General features: G+C 38.1%; 1 protein-coding gene across 1 annotated transcript in view; it reads right to left on the reverse strand.

The window, feature by feature from the left end:
- DIAPH3 (diaphanous related formin 3) overlaps positions 1–21,136 on the reverse strand; it is a 470,879-nt gene that overhangs the window by 107,125 nt on the left and 342,618 nt on the right. Inside the window, exons 26-27 of the mRNA XM_074378260.1 lie at positions 3,065–3,160; positions 2,543–2,602 (exon numbers count right to left, since the gene is read on the reverse strand). Of these exons, the coding sequence (XP_074234361.1) occupies positions 2,543–2,602; positions 3,065–3,160 (156 nt within the window). The remainder of the gene's footprint in view (positions 1–2,542; positions 2,603–3,064; positions 3,161–21,136) is intronic.

The raw sequence follows: 21,136 nt of genomic DNA on the forward strand, positions 1-21,136 counted from the left end.
GGTAATACTCAGAGAACTGATTTTGCTCAACATACACTACTTGTTCCATTCAAGTCTAAACATTAACATGTCTGTTCATTCAACACATTCTTACTGAACATCCATGTGTCAGGCACCAGCCCAGCAGAGAACTGGGGTTACAGTAGTAAGCAAGGCAGGGACCCTCCTTTACTGCCTTGTCCCCACCCCGCTGGGACTCAGGAGAAGTGTGGCAGACATTGAATGAGAATATTTTAAGGGAATGCATTTTGTAAAATGGGAAAAACCAAGGTGCTAGTAAGAGTGTACAGGTGCTAATAAGAGCATTTAGTTCAGCACTTAGGTTCAGACTGGGGTTCAGAAAAGACCTTCTGGAAGGGTGTGCACATGCTGCTTCTGCTTCTTGGCTCACCCTTGCTTTCAGGGTTTTGCCTCATTTTTACTCATCCCGCAAAACTCAGCTTCAATTTCAGATCTTTCTAGAAGCCAAGTTCTAATTGTCCTCATAACATCTGGATTGGTCCTTCAGGCTTCTTGGTATTCCCAAATCTCTGTGTGTTCCTGCTATTTTGGTATCACCAAATGTACGGGAATTATCACTCATCTGTCTCCCAACTGGGTGGTGAATTCTTAGAGGATATATCTACATCTTAAGTGGCTAGCAAGTGCTTAATAAATTTTGCTAAATAAATGAATGAGTGAAGGTTTAGCAAGGAAAGATACCAAACAATTTCTGCCTAGGTTTTAACCAAAGCATTCTGGGTAGAGGCTTGGAGCACAGCACAAGGGCTGAATTATTAATGTGGACAATTTCTGTGCTTCTGAAGCCCATAGGATTCACAATGCTTGAGGTCATCTTTTGCCAAAATACATCCTGGGACATTTTAGCCCCAAGGTCTCAGAGGATACTTACTCATTCTGAAATAAAAAATGACCTCTCTCTCTTTCTATCTCTTTTTCTTTCTCTCTCTCTCTCTCTGTTTCTATGTGTGTGTGTATGTATGTATGTGTGTGTGTGTATGTATATATGTGTGTGTGTATATATATATGTATATATATACATATAATCTACATCTATATTTACAATCTATCTATAATCTAAAATTACCATAATCTAACAGAGTATAAGTTTATTAAATTAATATAGATGTTTTAATACTGAGTTTTATTAAAAGAAATAAAAAGTGGTCCTAATTCTAAAAGATGGTTTAGCCTTGTAATCCAAGCTGCAGACAAGGAAAAGAGTGCTATCTAGTGGTTCAATCTGGCAGCAAGAGAGGAGACACACCAGAGGCTAGAAAACCTCTGAGAGGGTGGATGCCAGAAGTTCAACCTTACGTCACAAGAGAAAAAAGCGTACATACATGGCTCATCAGGATCACGGAAAGAGGAAAAGACAGTGATTCAAGTAGTTGTATGTTAGGACTCATTACAATTCTTTCTTCCTATTGTTAGAGCAGGGAAAGGCAAAATGATAAAAAAAACATACTGTTGAAAATGTCAAAAGATCTAGAATTGCTGCAGATTTTTTTTACCTTTTCCTCATTTATTAAGCATCTATTACATACACTTTGAGCAGTAAGGATCTACACAGCTGTTAAGAGACCATCACATTCATGTCTTTTTCTTATATGCCTCGTACTTTTTTTAGGCTAGCCTAGGAATTTGACACATGTTTCTCTACTCAGTCACACATTAATACTTCTAGAACAAAACTCATAGGTACCCCAAACAACTCCTGAGTAAAATCTGTCACGTATCTTTTCATTTCTAAATCTGGCAAATTTCGGTAACAATCTCACTGAGTACATGGCAATCATGAGTGAATCTGGTTTTGACCATAAAAGGTAAGCAGAACCTCGTAACACATTAACAGTGAGGGCAAGGGAATCAAAGTAAATAAAACCCAATCAACACAACATGGCGCCTTCCAGACAGGAAGAGGGCTCCCTGGGGCTGGGTGTTCAGGAGCTAGTTAGAGAGTTTTGGAAGGGATCAGTCTCAAATATTGGAGACTAAGTTAACTCACCTTCTTTTCAGTGATTCTAGCACATTCTTCCACAATCGCATCACATGAAGCTCATCTGCGTTAAAGATTTTGTCAAAATGCTGGTCACAGTGTTCCACACTGTATTGGCAAATATGGTGGAGTAAAATAGGTAACAGACTCTATGTTGCTAACTGTATCTTGATGTAAAGCAAATCTACTACTTCAAATAGCATTAAGAAAGCACACTGCTTTTTAAAGTATATACTGGACAACACTGATCAAAAATATATGAAGGAACTTAATAACAACAACAACAACAACAACAACAACAACAACAACAACAACAGCATTCACTTGAGACCTGAAAAGAAGAACCCTGGACACTACCTCAAGGGAATAATGGAGGGATGGAAAATATGAGCGCACAATCTTATCGCAAATACGTACATCCTCACATTTTTACTATTTTCGTCATACTGAAACTTGAGACCTTCACAGCAGCCTACAAAATCACAGATCAACAGGATAAAAGTAGATGAGAAGAATGTGCAATTTATGAATACGGTTTATTACCATGGTTACAAACTTTCAGAACAGGCCTCTGAGACATTGGACTGAGACTTTGCCGAATATCTGTTAAAAAAAAAAAAATGAAAGAAACTTAATATAGAGGTCTGTTCATCTGAAAAAAATGTAACAGTATCAGACTTTTTTTCCCAAGGTTAAGTACTTCTGGAAGCGAAGCAATGCTTCAGTACCCTAAAAGACTTGAAGCAATAATGTTATGACTTTACTTCCCATTTAATTATGCTGCTGTAAACTCCACTGGGATAGGTACATATGGTTCTTTAGATGAGACCTGTCACACTAATCAGGCTCTTCCAGGTTCAGTGCATTGATCTGTTAATATGCTACTGACATTGGCCAACTGGAATGCTTCTCTCTCTGACACTTGTCATTGCAAACTTAGAAAACTTCTGAAGAGTTCTTGCCCACAGCACTACATTCTTGACAAGGAATTTAAAAAGAGGGGGAGGAGGGTTGTTCTTTGTGATAGTTCCCTAGAAAGTAACACGTAACAAGTATAATGTTCACCTTTCAGCTTCGGTGTCCTTTTCCTTCGGTCGCGGAAGGCAGCCCCCGACTGCAAGGCTTCCAGCAGACTATCCATCACTCCTGTCTCATCTCCTTCTGTGAAAAGAGATGCAGGGAATTCCATCAGCCCTCAGGGTTACCATAGCAATGTCAAAGCACACACAGAAACTGGTGATGGTATGGTGGGGGGTGGGATGATTTGATGCCAAGACTAAGCCAGCAATTTCAAAATATGATAGGACTGTAACTCCCTCATAAATCAAGTATCTTTTAATGAAATCTGTCTCATTAGTGCCTGTGTTTCTGTCCACTAAAGAGAACCGAGCTCCCCTGATTCACTTCAGAGCACTGCTTTAATAGTCTGGTGGCACAATAACTTTAAACGGAATGTGGTTCTAGTCATAGCTGTGTCTCAGGTTATCATCAATCACATTTCCTTCGTAGAAATGGGTTATTTTCCAAACATCAGCTTCTATTCTAAAATCGACCAGGTGTGAGAGAGTATTTCTGTTGTTGTTTCTGAGTTTCTGCTGTCTAAATTTATTGTGCAAAATTATATTTCCAGGCTAACTTTTGTGAACACGGCTCCCAACAACTGATTCTTCACATCAGAGGATAATTGTCCCCAGACTTGAGGTGACACAGAACAATCACTACAAACATTCACAGAATGTATGAAAAGTTTGCCTTCTATAATGAAAAAGAAACCAAAAGAGGCTCTCAAAAATCTAAAGGATTGCATCACATTATGATTAGTTTAAACTGATATTCTGTATAATATTGTTGGAGATGTGGCTATTGAACCAATTCTCTCCATAAATATCTGATATCAAATAATCATAGCTATTTATAGTGGTCAATGCTAAATGTTATCGAAAAGAAACTAAAAAAAAAAAAACTTTCAAAGAAACTACTGGTGCACCTTAAATTCATGGAAATGCCAAGGATTATTTTGTCCCATAGAAAGAGAAGTTATTTTCAGGCATTCTCTATGAAATTGTATGGCTGGTATACAGTCATGTCTAAAGTAACCAGAAAACTATTTTCCTCTGGATTTTTAAATTTCTTTTTTTTGAGATGCAATCTCTTTATAGGGAACAGATGACAAACAAATGCAGCAGAGTACAAATAACACACTCACTTACAGTTTATAAACAGATACATAAATATAAATATGTATTGGCTCTTTTCCATCTGGTTCTATTTCATTTTTAGAAAAGTACTAAACCTTGTATGTGTAATCAAAAAAAAAAGGTGGGTGAGAAATAGAGTATTCGGAGGTTGCTAACTTACATGTAAATTTAATTCTAAAGTGGCTTGATGGCTATTTTAATTAAAATACATTAAATACTTCAGACAGGTTAATCAGCAACTATCTAGCTGTCTTTGAAATTTTACACTCAAAGTCAACTATATTTTTCCCAAAAAGAACTGCAGGTAAAGCAAATACTTAAGGTTGTGAATATATCTCATTAGTAAAGGAAACACTTGTCTTTAGTAAGTCTGCTGTTGGTAGTGGTGTCGATGTAGTGACTGTGAAACTGTTATATGTGTATTACAAGCCTGAGCAGATGGGTAAACATGTTGATGCTCTTGACAACAGGGATGCTTATCAGGGGGAAGGAAATATAGACGTGGGGTGGGGGAAGGAAAGGAAGAAACATGAGGTGCTGCACTGGATCTAAAGGCATCATACAAGCTCAAGTTTTAAAAAAAATACTTTTTCTAGCTTTGCGGCCCAAAAGAGCCTAGAAGTAATGATACTATAGAAGCACTGAGCACACCTGACCCACAGATCTTGGTTCCTAAATATCATTACTCACTAATAGGAACTAAATTACTTTAAAAAAAAAAAAAAAAAAAGGAAAAAGGGATGATTCTAGGGCTGAGATCAAGAAAGTGTGAAATGTGCCAGGAAAATACTGTTGTACCGGAAAATAAGGAAGTGCTCAAAGACAGATAGGGATATAATCAAAAGGGCAGAGACGCCTGACTGAAGAATAGCTTTGGACAAATTTAGGACAATTTGAGCACTGAATAAGTAATGATGGGAATGGATTATTACACATCGGGAAAAAGAACCATGCATCCATAGTGATACTAAAAATTAAAAATTTTATTAAATACAGGGGAAGAAAAAGCTCTTCTTTAAATAATGTCAACCAACGGATATCAAAGATATAAAGAGGACTGAGTTCCATCAACATAAGAGATAGAGATACAAGGGAAACAGAAAATTCACCATATTACAACTCATACAGTGAGAATTAATTGGGCAGAAATCATCAATGGTTATAGAAACCACTGTATGTAAGGTTATGGAGGAACATGATATGGAGAAATCTGGCACATATCACCTTACCCAAATAATCAAATTTGACATCACCAGTAATGGGACTGGTGGCCAACTACTGCCTCCTGAATGATGCACTGATACACAATACAGCCTTGTAATACTTCACACAAAAATATTTAACCTGAATCTAAATGTGAGGAAACAAGCATACAAATCCAAAGTGAGGGACGTTCTGTGAAATAACTGGCCTGAGACCTTAAAAATCATCAATATTATGAAAGACAAAGAAAGAGGAAGAGAGAAAAAATGATTAGGAAAGCGTTAGGATAAAGGAGATTAAAGAGCCATGACAACTAAATACAACACACAATCTTCGATTAGCTCCTGGATTGTAGAAAGTTATCAAAGATATTACTGAGATACTTAGAGGAATTTTAAAAAGCGCTGGATATTAAATAATTATATTGTACTAATGTCAAATTACCTGAATGTGATCATTATATTACAGTCAGGCAGGATAATCCCACTGTTCTTGGGAGACAGATGCTGACATGTTTAGGGTCACTAAGCAGCTTATACCACAGTCCCACGTTCTCAACTTCATGCCTTTGAACATGCCGTTCTGCCTGCATAGAACACCCTTCCCACTTTCTTCACCTAGCCAACTCCTTCTTCTTCAAGACAGGTGACTGAGAATCCTTTCCTGACCTATGTGGGCTGAACTCAGTGCCCTTCTGTGTCCTAATGGCATGTGGTACATATAGCAATAAGCCCTTTATAATATTGTTTACTTGATGGTTTCTACTACTAGACTATGAGTTCACCAAGGGCAGGGACTGTGGCTTTTATTTCCCTTTAAAACCTAGCAAAGAAAGTGTCCATTCACATATATTGACTATATTAACAAATGAAGCACTAATACGGTGAGAGGGAAAGAGTCAACACACAGAGGAAGAAAGGTCATCAATGGGGAGGGGCCGGGGACGTGTGGGAGCACATTTCCACCACAACTTAATGGTTTACAACAACAAAGCTTTGTGCCTTCCCTTCCCTTGTCTCACACATCCCTTCAATTGCCAAACCTTGTTCACGCACGTGCCAATAGCTCAAGAATCGCCCCAGCGTTTCCTTTTCTGACTATGCTTTATGCCGGTGGACCAGAACTGTTATTTTCCACCTGAAATGTTCCTTGAGTTGCCTAAAGTCATGTTGCTTCTAGTTTCTCCCTAATTCTAATTTATTCCAATACAGTACAAAGTAGAATTATGATCCCCAGCCACAAATTTTCGGTATCCCTTACTGTCCACAATATCAAGTCCCAGTTCTTTCACTTGCACCTGACACTGATTCCAATTGCTTTTTGCATCTTATTTCTTATTTCCAACATCACAACCTGTTCCTCAGCTAAAGGCAACTGCCTGTGATTCTCCACAAACCTTCTCTGTCCCATCCATCACTCTCTACCTGAAACCTCTATCCCTGGTCCTGTCCCCCAGAGCTGATGGCTTTGCTTGGCCTTCATTCCCTACATGCATAATGGGAAGAATACAATACTGAAGGAACAGGACCTGCATTCTAGTCTGAGCTCTCAACTGGCTACGTAATTGTTCATGACACGTGTGATAGAGATAACGTCTGTTGAGGGTGCATGAAGCCGAAGCAATCAAACAAGACAATACAAATAAAAGTACTTGGTAAATTGCTAAGTGATATAAAAATGCAGGGGAATAAATTCATAAATAAACTCCATAGTGCATTATAGGAAGTTTATGTAATATCTGATTTCTTTAACTGTTTTTTTTTTTTTTGGAGGGGGTGGGGAGATAATTTGATTTATTTATTATTTTATTATCATTATTTTTTTTTACTGGAGGTACTGAGGATTGAACCTAGGACTTCATGCATGTTAAGCATGTGCTCTGCCACTGAGCTATACCCTCCCCGTAATATCCGATTATTATGTTTTAAGCATTGCTTTATATACATTATACATTAACTAACTGTTTTATCACATATTTGATTGTGTTCTTGAATAACATCAGTTCTAAGGGAAGCTCTGATCCAAAGTAGAAGTAGACTCTTAAAATAATCCAATGTTTAAGATGGAGACATAAAGTGAATGTTATCCCAAATACTGAAAATGCATTTAGAATATTCACTCAACACATGTTTACTGAGGGCTACTATGTGCTAGAACATTATTAGGCATTAAGGATACCTAGGCCCCAAGAATTAACAAGAAATGTTTTCCACTCTTAAGAAGCAGAAAAGTGTGATAGGTGTGGGATGCAGCTACTGGAGATGTAAGTTTTCCTGCTGATTTAGGACCTGACAAGTTGGCCATGGCAGGAACAGGGGAGGGAACAATATATCTGGCAAAACAAATACAGGTACAAAGGGAAAAGCTATGAATAAAACCAGAAATGAGGTCTAATAAAGTACTTAAATGACTCATATTTACATTATTCTAATACAAACCAGGGAAATAAAAATTAGCCATTTCATTGTAGACTAGAATTCAATTTCTTTAACTACAAGTCAATTTATACTCAAAATATTTATAGCCTCTCTCCTGCTGCGAAAATTCTTTTAAATAAATAGACTAACTGCAAAAGTCAAAGCTGTGCTTTGTCTGAATAACATATCACCTTGTTTAATTTGTAAATCATATTTTTAAAACATTGCACAGCCTCAAGGGAAATGGAGAAGGGAGAGCTAAGGATGAGATAGTTCTAAAGCAGAATCAACACGATATAGGGACAGGCTGAGGGTGGAGCTGCTAAGAAGATCACACAGGGACAACAGGGCTCTCGGAGAGAACAGCGGCCAAGGAACGAAAAGCGAATCTGCTGGACTGGACATTCGCAAAAATGATGGCTCCTTATTTCACAGACCTGTCAGGGGGTCTGGATAAAACAGTGGCAGGTATATACAAATACTCGGGAAATTAAAAAAAAATTATTAGTATAAGCCTAGAAATAGTATTATTGTCCAACAGGAAACAACCATGGAATACTAACTGGAGGAATGAGGGATATTTACACTGTTGCAATATTGTAAACACTGGCTGTTCTTCTGACCGTCAATTATGACACAACTACCATGTGAAGACAGCAGAGGTAAAGGAGGAGGGGTACGCAAAAAGAGTGTAATTGGGGAGAGGGCATAGGGAACTAAACCTTCAACCACTTAGGAACTCAATGTCTAAAATGAAAAATGGACAAATAATAGTCTAAGCGTAAGATCTAGATATAAGGAAGGGGTAAAATACCAGGAAAAAAACAAAACAAAATAAAACGAAACAAAAAACAAACCCTGAGAACTAAACATAGTTGCCTCTGAGAAGTAGGGGAAGTTGAGACGGTGAAGGAAAGGATATTTTATTTTGCTATGAGCCTATTGCAATTCACTTAGGAATTTGCAGAAATCATGTTGATAAAAACAAAGAAATTAAAAAATTCCTGACAGGAAGAGACAATTAAGGAAGAGAAAGAGGGGAGAAAGTAACAGTTTGGATACGTTAAGTTGGGATGCTCTACTGCAAGTGATTAAAGGTGTCTAGAAGGCTGATGGTTTCACAGGTTTAAAACTTGGGGGAGAAGAACTGGTTATACTAATAGGTTGAACTTAGAAGCATATTGATCATACTTGAAGCTAGAGAAAAGAGCAGAAGCGTAGTGAAATGATAGTGAATGCACGTTTTGCACTTGAACAACTTGTATTTAAATTCTGGCTTTCTACACTAATGAACTTATCTACAAAACAGAAAGAGACTCACAGACATAGCAAAAAAAACTTATGGAGGGAATGGGGGTGGGAAGGGATAAACTGGGAGTTTGAGATGTGCAAATACTAACTACTATATAAAAATTGATAAAAACAAACTTCTTTTGTATAGCACAGGGAACTATATTCAATATCTTATAATAACCTATAATAAAAAAATATGAAAACGAATATATGTATGTAGCATGTATGACTGAAACATTATGCTGTACATCAGAAACTGATACACTGTAATTGACTATACTTCAATAAAAATAAATAAACTACATGAAGAACCAGGAAGCAAAAATTAAAAAAAAAAAAATTCTGGCATTCCAATTAGAAATCAGTGTGACTTTGGGCAAACACTTAACCTTACCCATTTTTCCCCTCTCCACTGTAATGTATGACTAATAACAGCACCAGCTTCACAAGATTATTGGGAGGATTAAAGGAGATAAATCATATGTAATGCTCAACAGAGTGCCTGGCACATCACAAGAACTCAGTAACAGTTAATCTTTGTCGTGGTTGCTATGGATACTATGGTAAAGCATGAGCTGTTAGGAAGGGTGTGGGTAAACGTAAGATGAGAGAGCTGAGGGTGAGCCACAGGTGAACTAACATGCAAAGGGGGTTTCAGGAAGAACCGGCTGTTCTCAGCCTGTGACCGTTTTCCACTGTGTTCACTGTGCACGTGCTTTCAGAGCTCCCGTTTTTTATTCCCACTGTATCTGATGCACCTTCTTCAAGTCTCGCCGCATTCTATATGACTTCAGTAGAAGTAAAAGAAGATGTAAGACTAACCACCTGGAATCTGGAGTGAGGAAAGGGAAGCAAGGCTCAGTTTCTCCAAAGAACTGTTGAAAGTGTGCAGGGGATGCTCAAAATTCAGAGGCCCAGAGTTTAACCCAACTCTTTCTAAAAGAAACATAAGACAGTTGCCCCAACACAATTAACATGAATTTATTGTTCATGCTGCTAGTTATAGACCTGGGAACCAGGTTGTGTTTGTTTTACTTGGTAACCTAGGTCAGTCTTTAATCTTCTAGAATAAAGCTCAAAATACTACTTGACCCAGACAGCAAAAAGACAGGAGTAACTTAAAACAATGTTTTTGAACTCGTCTTAATCTAGATGTGAAACTGAAAATTTATTTAAGTCAAGGGAGTTTGAAAGCCAATTTTCACTGGGATTTAACTGATAAAATGGTAATCAGAACAGTTCTCTTCTCTATTGTAATTAAATGGCTGGCTCAACCATGAGAATTTTTATATTTAAAGACCCAGTATTTTAATATTTCTGATTTTTCTTACTATTCATTATTTGCATAACTTGAATTAACTTGAATCTATTTCCTGTTACAAGTTAAAAGAAAAAAAATTAGAATCTTTTACAAAGAAGGAAGTTTGTTTTTCTTTTTTCCTAAAACAAACAATTAAGGGCAAAGTCAAGGAATCAAAGTGTTGGGCTTAAATCTTGGCTCTCACTCTTACTAGCTGTGTGCCCCTTGAAGACCACCCTGTGCCTCCCTATTTCCTCAACTATAAGATGGGGATAATAGTAGTATCTACCTTAAAGGGCTGTTATGAGGGCTGAGGGGGCTAATAGATGTAAAGAGCTTAGGCTAGTGCCTCACACACAGTAAGGCCTCAACACACATTAGCTATTGTTTGTAGCATTATGAGACTATTCTTATTCACTCATACGGCACACACTGCTGAATGGCCGACGCAACACATCAGTTCCCTGCCATCTCCTCGTCTGCTTCCACTACTGAGGCTGGAAAAGTTACAAGCTCATTTCCTGAGGCTCCCTTGCAGTGAAGCTGAGGGTGGCCGCAGGAGGCATTTCTGACTGATAAAGCATAAATGATCATCTGCTCTGGTGTCTGTAGGAATAGAAGAGGCATATGTTGATAACCTCTCTCCCTCTTCTTCCTATCCTGAATGTTTACTGGAGCTGTGACAGCCTGGGCTGCCATCACTCGTTGCTACCCCTCCTTGCTACCTTGAATACGCTTGGACCAGTGACAGTCGTCGTAATTCTGAGCACAGACCACATGGCCATTCTTTCAGCTCCTCTGGATAAAATTCAAGGCTATATTTTCTAAGCTTGAGTGAAAATTATTTTGCAGATACATTTGAATGTGTAAACCACAATTATTATACTATTTATTACATTGTATCCCAATTGGAATCTAAATTATTTCATGTCTTATAATAAGAGTTATAGTGATATTTGTAAAATAAAGAATTTTTCTTACATGAACTCTCCAGTCTTAAAAAAAGAAATCCATTATTGGATGCCATGTATAAAGCATGGTTCTATTTTAATTATATAAACAGCCAGGAAAAAATGGTAATATAAATATACTGTTATAAATCAAAGTGTATTGTTAGTAACCTTTAATTTCCAAATCTCTTATGATCTAGATTCTGTTGCAGGAAAATGATTTTGGCATCATGATGATATCTAACTTACCTTCTGGAATTTTTTATGAAAGTTCTCTTATTTTTAAAACTAGTGTAAACAATTGACAAAATTCTAGAAAAATCAGTTACTTGTCTGCAAATTTAACTCTCTCAGATAAAAAGGGTACAACCACTTTTGTAGTGTAAACATACTTAAGGCACAAGATTTAAAGAAACTGTATAATCAGTGACTGAGATTGTCATTAGAAAATACTATAGCGAAAACTTAGTTGGGTTGTATTAAACAGACATCCAATATTAAAACAAACAAACAAACAAACAAAAAAACACAACTTGAATAAGTCAGACAGTATTTCCCAAACTAGCGTTCCCAAAAATACTAGTCCCATGAGAAGCTGTGTGTGTGTGTGTCCGTGTGTCTGTGTATGTGTCCGTGTGTGTGCATACTGTGGGGGAAGTAGGGTGGTTCTGTGATCAAATAAACTTGGAAAATAATGTATAGTATATATTGCTTTTGGCAATTCATACTGAATACACACAAAAACTCACTTCATGATTCATGATAAATGTAGCATTTCAAATCAGAAGAGGATAAGAAAATATTCCATAACTACTGTGATGATGGTTGTTTATTTGGATACTACCCTGCTACTTACACCAAAATAAATTCCAAGTGGATCAAATATTTTGACATTAAGAAAATTAAATTGCAAAGTAAGCATACAGTATGGAAAAGTATTTTTTCATTAGTTCTGGAATGGGAAGATCTTCCTAGATAAAATCTGAATGCTCAAATGTCATACAGATTGTACCACAATAAATGTCTACAAGAATAATAAGAACAAAATCTACATATAAAAAATGAAAGGAGTGCAGAGGGTATAGCTCAAGTGGTAGAGTGCTTAGCATGAAGGAGGTCCTGGGTTCAATCCCCAGTACCTCCACTAAAAAAATTATTAACTAAAAAAACCTAATAATCCAGACAAAAACAAAACAAACCCCAAAACAAACAAACAAACAAAAGAACAATAATGGAGAAATTAGAAAAAACACCTGAAAACAAGTACTCCCTATAACTGATTTGCTTGAAATGAAGAACATTAAAGACCCAGCAAAATAAACAAACAAACAAACAAAAAAAACCCAAACCAAAAACAATTCAAGAATAAAAATTTTAAAAAAATCAGGCAAATGATATGTTCAGGAAATCACTGTAACCAAGTAGAACCCTGCTGTCATCACTGATGACCATCTGATACCTGTAAAGGTGTTTGTAACTGCTTAATTGTATAATAGTTTAAAGGGTTTTCCTCTTGCTCTTGCTGACCAGGGTTGGACTGGAGAGGAGAGGGCTTGGGTGGTCTGCCCAACCCCCTTGTGGTGCTTCATGCAGGGATCATGCTCAGTGCCCTGCTCTTGCTCCCAGTGTCCTCCTTTTGACCCCCTGAGGTTTCCTGTTTTCCTGTTGTTCGAACTACAGGTTTCAGCCTGCAACAGGAGACTTCAGCCTGCAACAGAAGACCTCAGCCTGCTTAAAAGGCTAAAAGTACTTACGAATCTGACTTTAAACTGCACAAGTTTTCCCCTAGAACTCCTTTCCACAGACCCTCTTTGTATGCATCCTTTGTTCTAGCTACAGGAATATTAAGAGAGTCCCAAAGCCAAAGGTGAACTTCATACCCAGCAGAGGAAAGAGGCCCACTGTATCTGCAAAAACAAGAACAACTTTTACAACAATTAGTTACCCTATATATGATTTCTATGGACACTAGCTCTGCCCCTTGAACTCTTGAACGTTTACTATAAAACCTCCTGCCTTCTGTCCTCAGCAGGCTCACAGTCTTAGGGGCATTAGCTCACTGTGACCTCCTTTGCCTGGCCAAGAAATAAAACTGCATTTTCTACTTTCCTTGAGTCTCAATTCAGTAAGCAGGGTATGGAGGCCATGTTTTGGCAATACCATCATAAAAGCAAATAAACAGGGCTTTTATAAAAAAAAATATACTCCTCAACCTCATTCATAATTAAAGATATTCCAAAGACATCATGAGAGATCATTTTTCACCTATCAGCATGGCAATAGTAACAAATGAGGATAAATTGTAATGGTTGGAAAAACAGGTCATTCCACACACTGTTAGTGGAAATATAAAATTAATGCAGTCTCTTTGGAACTCAATTTGGCAATCTGTATTAGAAATAAAATGGCACATACCATTTGATGAAATAATTTTTTCTAAGAAAATCATCCTACTTACAACTCACGTGTGCAAGAGCATGTGAATAAGGATGTTCATTACAATGTTGTTTATAATAACAAGAGATTGAAAACAACCTACATGCCCATCTATAAGAGACAGACTAAATAAACTATGACATTCATATACTAAAATATGCTGATATGAGAAAAAATAATGAAGCATATTTACATTGTTGATATGGACCATATCCAAAATATAGTAAGTGAAACAAGCCAACCACTTATTTTATCAATAAGGACACTGAATACAGACATTTCTATGACCATTCACAGCTATTAGCTACAAAGCAGCGGATAAATTTCATGACTTTCTGCTTAGCAATTACTCCACAACATGATGTGGAAGAAAGGCATTACCTCATCATTCTTTCTGTGTTAAATGTTTGTTTCAGTGTCTCCCATTTAAGTGTTCAAGTGTCCAACTCTGATTAGCTTGTTCATGGTGACATATTCTAACAACTACTAAAGAAAAGAAAATTTAAAACCAGTACTGACTCCCTGGCAAAAAGAATGCTACCAGAGTTGTCTTTGTGTGTTCTATCAAGTCTAGGAGTTTGAACAGATGCCTTCAGATGCAAAAGTACAGAATGTCAGGGGAAAAATAATGTATCTGATTAAATATATATGTAGATGTGAAATGATAATGACATTTCACAAGATGTGACTCTCACACAAGTGAACACCTATAACTCTTTAATCACTCAGTAACCCAGAGAGGAAAAGGTTGATTACAAGGCATAACTCCACCATTCTAAGCAGAAGCTTAACTTGTCACCCACAAGAGCTTCATTTTACTCTGAGAAATAAGCCTGACAGAGCTTAAGTTTGGCAATTCCGTACTTCCTGTTGAAAATTTATTAGGATATATTTTAAACTCATTTTAATATTTTCATATATTAGTAGAAAAATTTTAAAAGAGACTTTTCAATGGCATGGTTCTTCACTAAGTTTTTGAACAAAGAATGAAATGATTTTAGACAGAGAAAATAAAAATGCTTAATTCAATAGCAAGAATCCAGGGGAGGCTAAATGAGGGAACGGAAGTGGTTTCACAGGAATTTTCTTTCAGGAGAAGATGGGATAAACAGACTTGAAGTCATAAGGGGCCCCTCTCAACCAGCGGTAGCTGGAATACTGAATGAGGCCCAAAGGGGCCCCAGAGTCATGCTCTGACAGCAGCATATGGTGCACACTGGAAAAAGGGAAAAATAAGGTCAGGAAGGGAGGCTGAGGGAGCTTGGATTCAAGGCTGCAGAAGCGTCAGAGAATGTTTTTGAAAGGTGTGAAATAATCAGAACTGTACTTCACTGTGATTAAAGCTGGCACAGTGTGAAGGTGTCAAGCCTGGGTGACTGGGAAAACGGTGGTCTCATTAACCCAAAATGAGAACATAAAAATCAGGTTTTATGTGGAACATGATCAGTTAGGTTTTAGATGAACTGATTTTGAAGTGCTGGCAGAATACTCAAACTATTTTGCCCAGGAAGTAAGTGGAAATATAAAACTATGAAGTCTGTGGCTCAATTTGATCCTATAAATACACACTAAGGAACAGTGGCAGACACTGAAATCAGCCCCTGCCCTGTTGTCATGGGACTTACAGTCTAAGGGCAATTTCAACACATAATTTGTGACTACCTGTACAGTGAACGTTCCAAAGAAGAAAGCAAAGTGCTATGAAATTGCTTAATACAGAGGCAGTAGGTTAGAGATACAGCTGTGGTTGCCCAGCGATGATTTCAGGGTTTATTCTTTGATGCCTGTACCTGTATTTGCACTTAAGTTTCCGAAGACAGGTTTTATTTGTACTTTAAAATACACGACCTAATAGGAAGCACAGTAAACAGTGGAAATTTGTGTATTAGCATTTTGGGTGCCAAGAATGTTCTTAATTAAATGCCAGATCCCTACTGCCAACCCTGCCCAAAAAAGTAATTTTACTAGATTCAAGTTCTTCACTCATTTCTAACATGAATTTGTGGTTCAATTATTATTTTTATTTAAGTATAGTCAGTTTGCAATGTTGTGTCAATTTCGGGTGTATAACAATGTTTCAGTCATACATATACATACATATATTCCTTTTCATATTCTTTTCCACTGTAGGTTACTATAAGATATTAAATATAGTTCCCTGTGCTATACAGTATAAACTTGTTGTTTATCTATTTTATATATAGTAGTTAGTATCTGCAAATCTCAAACTCCCAATTTATCCCTTCCCACTCCCTTTCTCCTCCTGGTAACATTAGTTTGTTTTCTGTCTGTGAGTCTGTTTCTGTTTGGTTCAAAGTATTATTAAGTATTCATTATTTTTTCAGTTCATTTCAAAGAAGAAATACAGATTTATTCTGCACAAATATGCTATTCTTTCCCCAATCAAAATGCAGAATTTGTGGCATTAATATTACAAACTGAAGATACTTTAAAATCCTAATCAGAGTAACAGCAACACATTTTTGAAAGAAAGGAAGTCAGCAAAGACAGTAAGGCAAGTCTGAGTGAGTGGAAAGTGGGGAGGAAAAGGAACTGACATATGCTTTGGGGGAAAGCAAATAACACAGAAAAGAAATGAAAATGGAAGACAACTGAACTTTTAATGAACTCATTAACAATCGCAAAGAAACCAGAGGCAAAAAATGTGCTAAACTCTCTCAAAAGAACAATAGATTTTCTCCTTGACTACAAAAAGCTGACGAAGTGAATATAGAAGCCCCCAAATAAAAACTGATATTAGGTAAGTTTGAGAACAATTTTATTTAGAAAAAAAGGAACGCATGAGGAAAAGAAAATAAATCTAAACGTGAGTTAGATATATGGGGAACCATCACTTTGACTGAATACCTATGTGCTAAGGTCTGTGTGGAACATTTTACCTACATTTTCCAATTTAAGTCTCACTCCACCCCTGCAAAGTAGCTATTATCAAATCCATCTGAAAGCCAGGGAACCCAAAACTCATCAAGGTGATGTGCCCGAAGCCCGACAACAGGTAGGTAGCAAAGGCAAGGGTTGAACAAGTATCTTCTTGATTCCAAAGATGACAGTCTCTCCATTATAGAGACTTTTCTTGACACTCTGTATTGTGACACTCTTGATACTCTGCATCTGTGCTGTGTGATAACTGAGAAGTACTCAGATCTATTGCTTTGCTGAACTGTACTTAGAGGTGTTTTAGGAAATGCCTCAAGGCCCAAGGAGACCGTGGCTTTTATAGCTGGGAACTCAGCCCACAAGCACTGATTAGGTTTCCCCAGATTCACTGGGAGCCAGATGCGTTTCTCCAGAACCAGGCAATATATGAGCTGCAGGTCACTGATGACTCTCCCTCAAAGAGAAAGGCCAGAGATATCCTCCTTCTCCTCAGACCAGGAGTATCTGGAAATACTGGAATCAGTCCAGTCTGCAGTGGCCTCCTGGTTCCTCCCTACAAGTCACCTACTGGACAGTTGCTACAATTGGGTTAAAACCTAGAGGCCAGCCAAACCACTGCCACTATCATTCTCAGTCACCAAGTCCAAGAGGTAAGTCCTATCTGATCTCTATTTTGTCTAGTATTTATTGACATAAGCCACTTCTCTACTGCCTTGATGTCTTCAACGAACATTCCTTCTACCACTATGTGAAAACTGGAGAGAAGCTCTCCCTGCCCTCTTCTAGTAGACACTGCTCATCCTTTCATGCATTATGTGCCTAAATTCTTCGGGGTGTAGGTGGAGGAGAGGGGAGTGTCTGTTTTCTCCCCGATCTTTACTGCTACATCTGACTAGCTAAAAAAAAAAACAACAAAAAAACCCTCTCCTTTGAGACACGTGTCTTTTGTTATGAATTGCCATCCCTCTAAATCAATGTCATCTAACCAGGCACCAGTCTCTCCTCTCATTCAAAACAGACTTTGTCATTTAATTCATTCTTCCTCTTCCAGCCCAGTCTTGACATTATCCTGCATGAACTCAAGTCCATGTGAAACACTAATCCAATAGCAAATGAGTGCCTTGATCTCCTGCATCTCTACCACGCACAATTATTTTATTTCTATTAACTTAAATTCATACAAGCCATGTGTCCTTATTCTCTCTCACTAGGTCTGTCATCTACCCATGGAACTCTCCCACTGTCTTCATTTCCTTGCCTATCCTACTTACATTCTGTGGTTCTTCACTTTGACCATGGTTCATCGGACGGTATCTTAACTCCCTCCTCTATTGGAGTCCTTCTCAGACTCTGGGTTAAAATTTAAATGAACCTCAAATTCAATCTTCTTGGCACTATACACTAGCTGCTGAATAATCGTGATGAAAAATAATACTGCAGGATCAGGGCTGGTACATAACCACAGTTGCCAACCTCAACTGGATTCGTAATACTACCTAACACCCCGCCTATATTTCACCTGAGGCTCTCACTCCCACTCCCTGATAGGGGCTGTTTCAATGCTTCCTCACCTCCCTCAAGGCTCTCAACCAACCACTGCCCTCCCCAGCAGAGGACTTCCTCTATTTCAGATATAAAATAGAAACCATTTGATCAAAAGACCCTTAACTTCCTACCATCAAATCTGCAAAGGTATCTGCACCTGGGCCCAGTCTTGCCCGCTTCCACCCATTACAACAGTACAGCATGTTGATTTCTGTGATGATTCCCTCTGTCCTCTGCACTCTGTCCTGCCCCATCTCAGGCCCTTGCTCCATAGAGTATCATTCCTTCCCAACTCCCCTTCCTTTCTCATTTTCCCCAATCAAATTTAAACAAATTCAAACATCTGCTTTGCCTTCCCTTGACCTCAAACCTCCTCTAGTTACTACCCTTCTTACATCCCAGTCTCACTTCCCATATTCATTTATCAACCCTCTACCCTCTCCTTTGAGTTGGAGTTAATGAAACAATTGCCAGTCGGTTTATTATATGATCTCTTGGCAGCATTTGACAACACTGATGACACTCTGTCCTTTGAAACAGTCTCTTTCCTGGGCTTCACGATACCAGAATTTCTTAATTCCCCTACTATACCTTCATGGTGAGTCCCTCTCAACCTCTCTTCTTGGCTCCTCTTCCACTGCCTACGCTTACATCATTCCTCATACTCTCCATTGGCATTTGCATATTGAGAACTCCAAGTTTCTATCACCAGCACAAGCTCTACACCTGAGCCCTGACTGCAGCGACCAGCAATCCCCACTTGCCAAAGACTAAGAGGATTCCTGGAATACAGGACTTTCAGTGCTAAAACTGGGGAAGTTCCAGGCAAACTGGAATGAGTCAGTTACCCTAGCCCCTACCCAGGCATTCACTAGACATGGTAACTCAGGTGTCCTACAGATACCTCAAACGTAACATCTACAACACTAAATTCATCACCATTTCCCCCAAACTTCATATCCTCCTGGTATTCCTTATCTTAGTGAATGGTATACCACCTATTAAAGTCAGATGGCAACTGCTGAAGGCAAGTATGTATAGAAGGATCTCTCTGTCTGAAAGCCGTGAGTTCCCACCCACTTTTCTTACTGGGGAAATATCCAATAGAATTCTTATACAACATGTTAGCACTTACAAATTCTCCTCAGTGAAAAACAACAAAAACTAATGTACCATTTACCTGAAATGGCACAGATCTATTGGAGCACTCCAGTGGTAAAATATTTCTTTCCTCAGTGCCACATTCTTCAACCATTCAAGTTCCTGACACTAATTTTGACCACTATCTAGTCTTATAAGATTTCTTCTTTAAACATCCAATGGATATTTCTAATATGCTGTTATGGAGTGATTAATTTGCCTCTTCAATAAGCTAAAATAAAGCAATGTTCCTCGAGTAAGGAAACTCTGGGAACAACTTGTATTAACTTATGAATGCCTCAGCCTGAAGGCTCGGTGCACATCCTGCAGGCCACCGGGAGGCAAAATGGCTGCCCTTCACAGTTGGTTCTGCAAATGGCCTGCGGACCTCAGTTATCTCTACACAGCTCCTGGCTCTGGGCACTTTAACAAAGATTGCCTTTAAACTTGCGTGGATAAGTGAGATTCAGCCTACTGTGCAAAGGAGAATGAATGAAAGTTTTAGATTAAGAACCTACAAGATAAGAGTAAGACCCAAAACTCTTTAGGCCAAAGAAATAAGGCAAATAAATAACTTCATGGCACTCAGGTTATCATATTTACATCTCTTCATCTTCATTCAGTAACAGACAGTAGCTGGGCCGACATTACAAAGAACACTTGAGACCAAGTTAGAATTGTCTGAAAAGAGATGATTAACACAGGACCAAACGGTCAAGGGAAATGGTGTCTTTTTCTTTATTTCAAATTTAAGGAGATGTTCCTTTCTGTTTCCCGGGAGTTTATGTAAAACATCGTGGAAATGGGAAGCTTGCTGTGTTAGCACAACTCGAAACTTCTTACTCGACTGACAGCTAGAAGCAAATATGAACAATTTCCACTGCTCAATATATTTATCTGAGCTTCTGCTTCCTGTTTTCACCCTCATGCCCGCCATCTTGTGGCCACATTTGTACATGTTAGTGCTGTCACTAGGGGGTACGTGCATCAATAAGAGAAGTTGAAATTAGATTAGTTAATTTGCTACTTCATTAACAGCTGTGGTAAAAAGTCCAAAGATAAAGGAGGCTGAAACTAGCTAAAATGAGGGGTATCGTAAGTGAATCTAAATTATCTATGTCCCTCACTCCTGCGGATAACTGGGAGTCAGCTGTGCACACATCTGTGGGTGTTGATAAACATTTACCATCTGTGAGAAGCTTATGGGTTGTAAATGGTGGGCTAATTAGTGCGATGCTAGTCATTCCTAATGACAGTTGTTATGGATAAAAGTTTTATCCAGGTTAAATTGAGCTCGGAACCTTGTTGATCATTGGAGGCCACTCTACTTTTTATTACAAGACGGAGCAGTTACGCTACGCTGTAGAAGTCACGCATTAAAGATGCATTATAACTAGATCTGGCTGCTAGTTTATGCATGTTAATGAGCTCTGCTCTTAATAGACTGAAGTGCTGATTGACTCTATGTCAGGGAAAGTGAGAAGTTGTCAATCTGTAAAAAGGTCAACCGATTCTACAGTAAATGACATTTCCGTGTCTGTTCTACATGCAAAATAAACATGTTCCATTCAGAAAATTACGATGGTATCAAAACAAACTAGTAACTGACGCGACACAATTCATTCCTGGAAAAGTTTGTCCATACACATACATACATACCTGTCCACCATATGTGTTTCCCTAAGTTCCCCGTATCAATAACTTTTTCTAAACCCATGTCTTTTCTTCACTGATGAAAAATGTGGGGAAAACAACAT

The sequence above is a fragment of the Camelus bactrianus genome, chromosome 14 (assembly GCF_048773025.1).
Source record: "Camelus bactrianus isolate YW-2024 breed Bactrian camel chromosome 14, ASM4877302v1, whole genome shotgun sequence".
NCBI lineage: Eukaryota > Metazoa > Chordata > Mammalia > Artiodactyla > Camelidae > Camelus > Camelus bactrianus.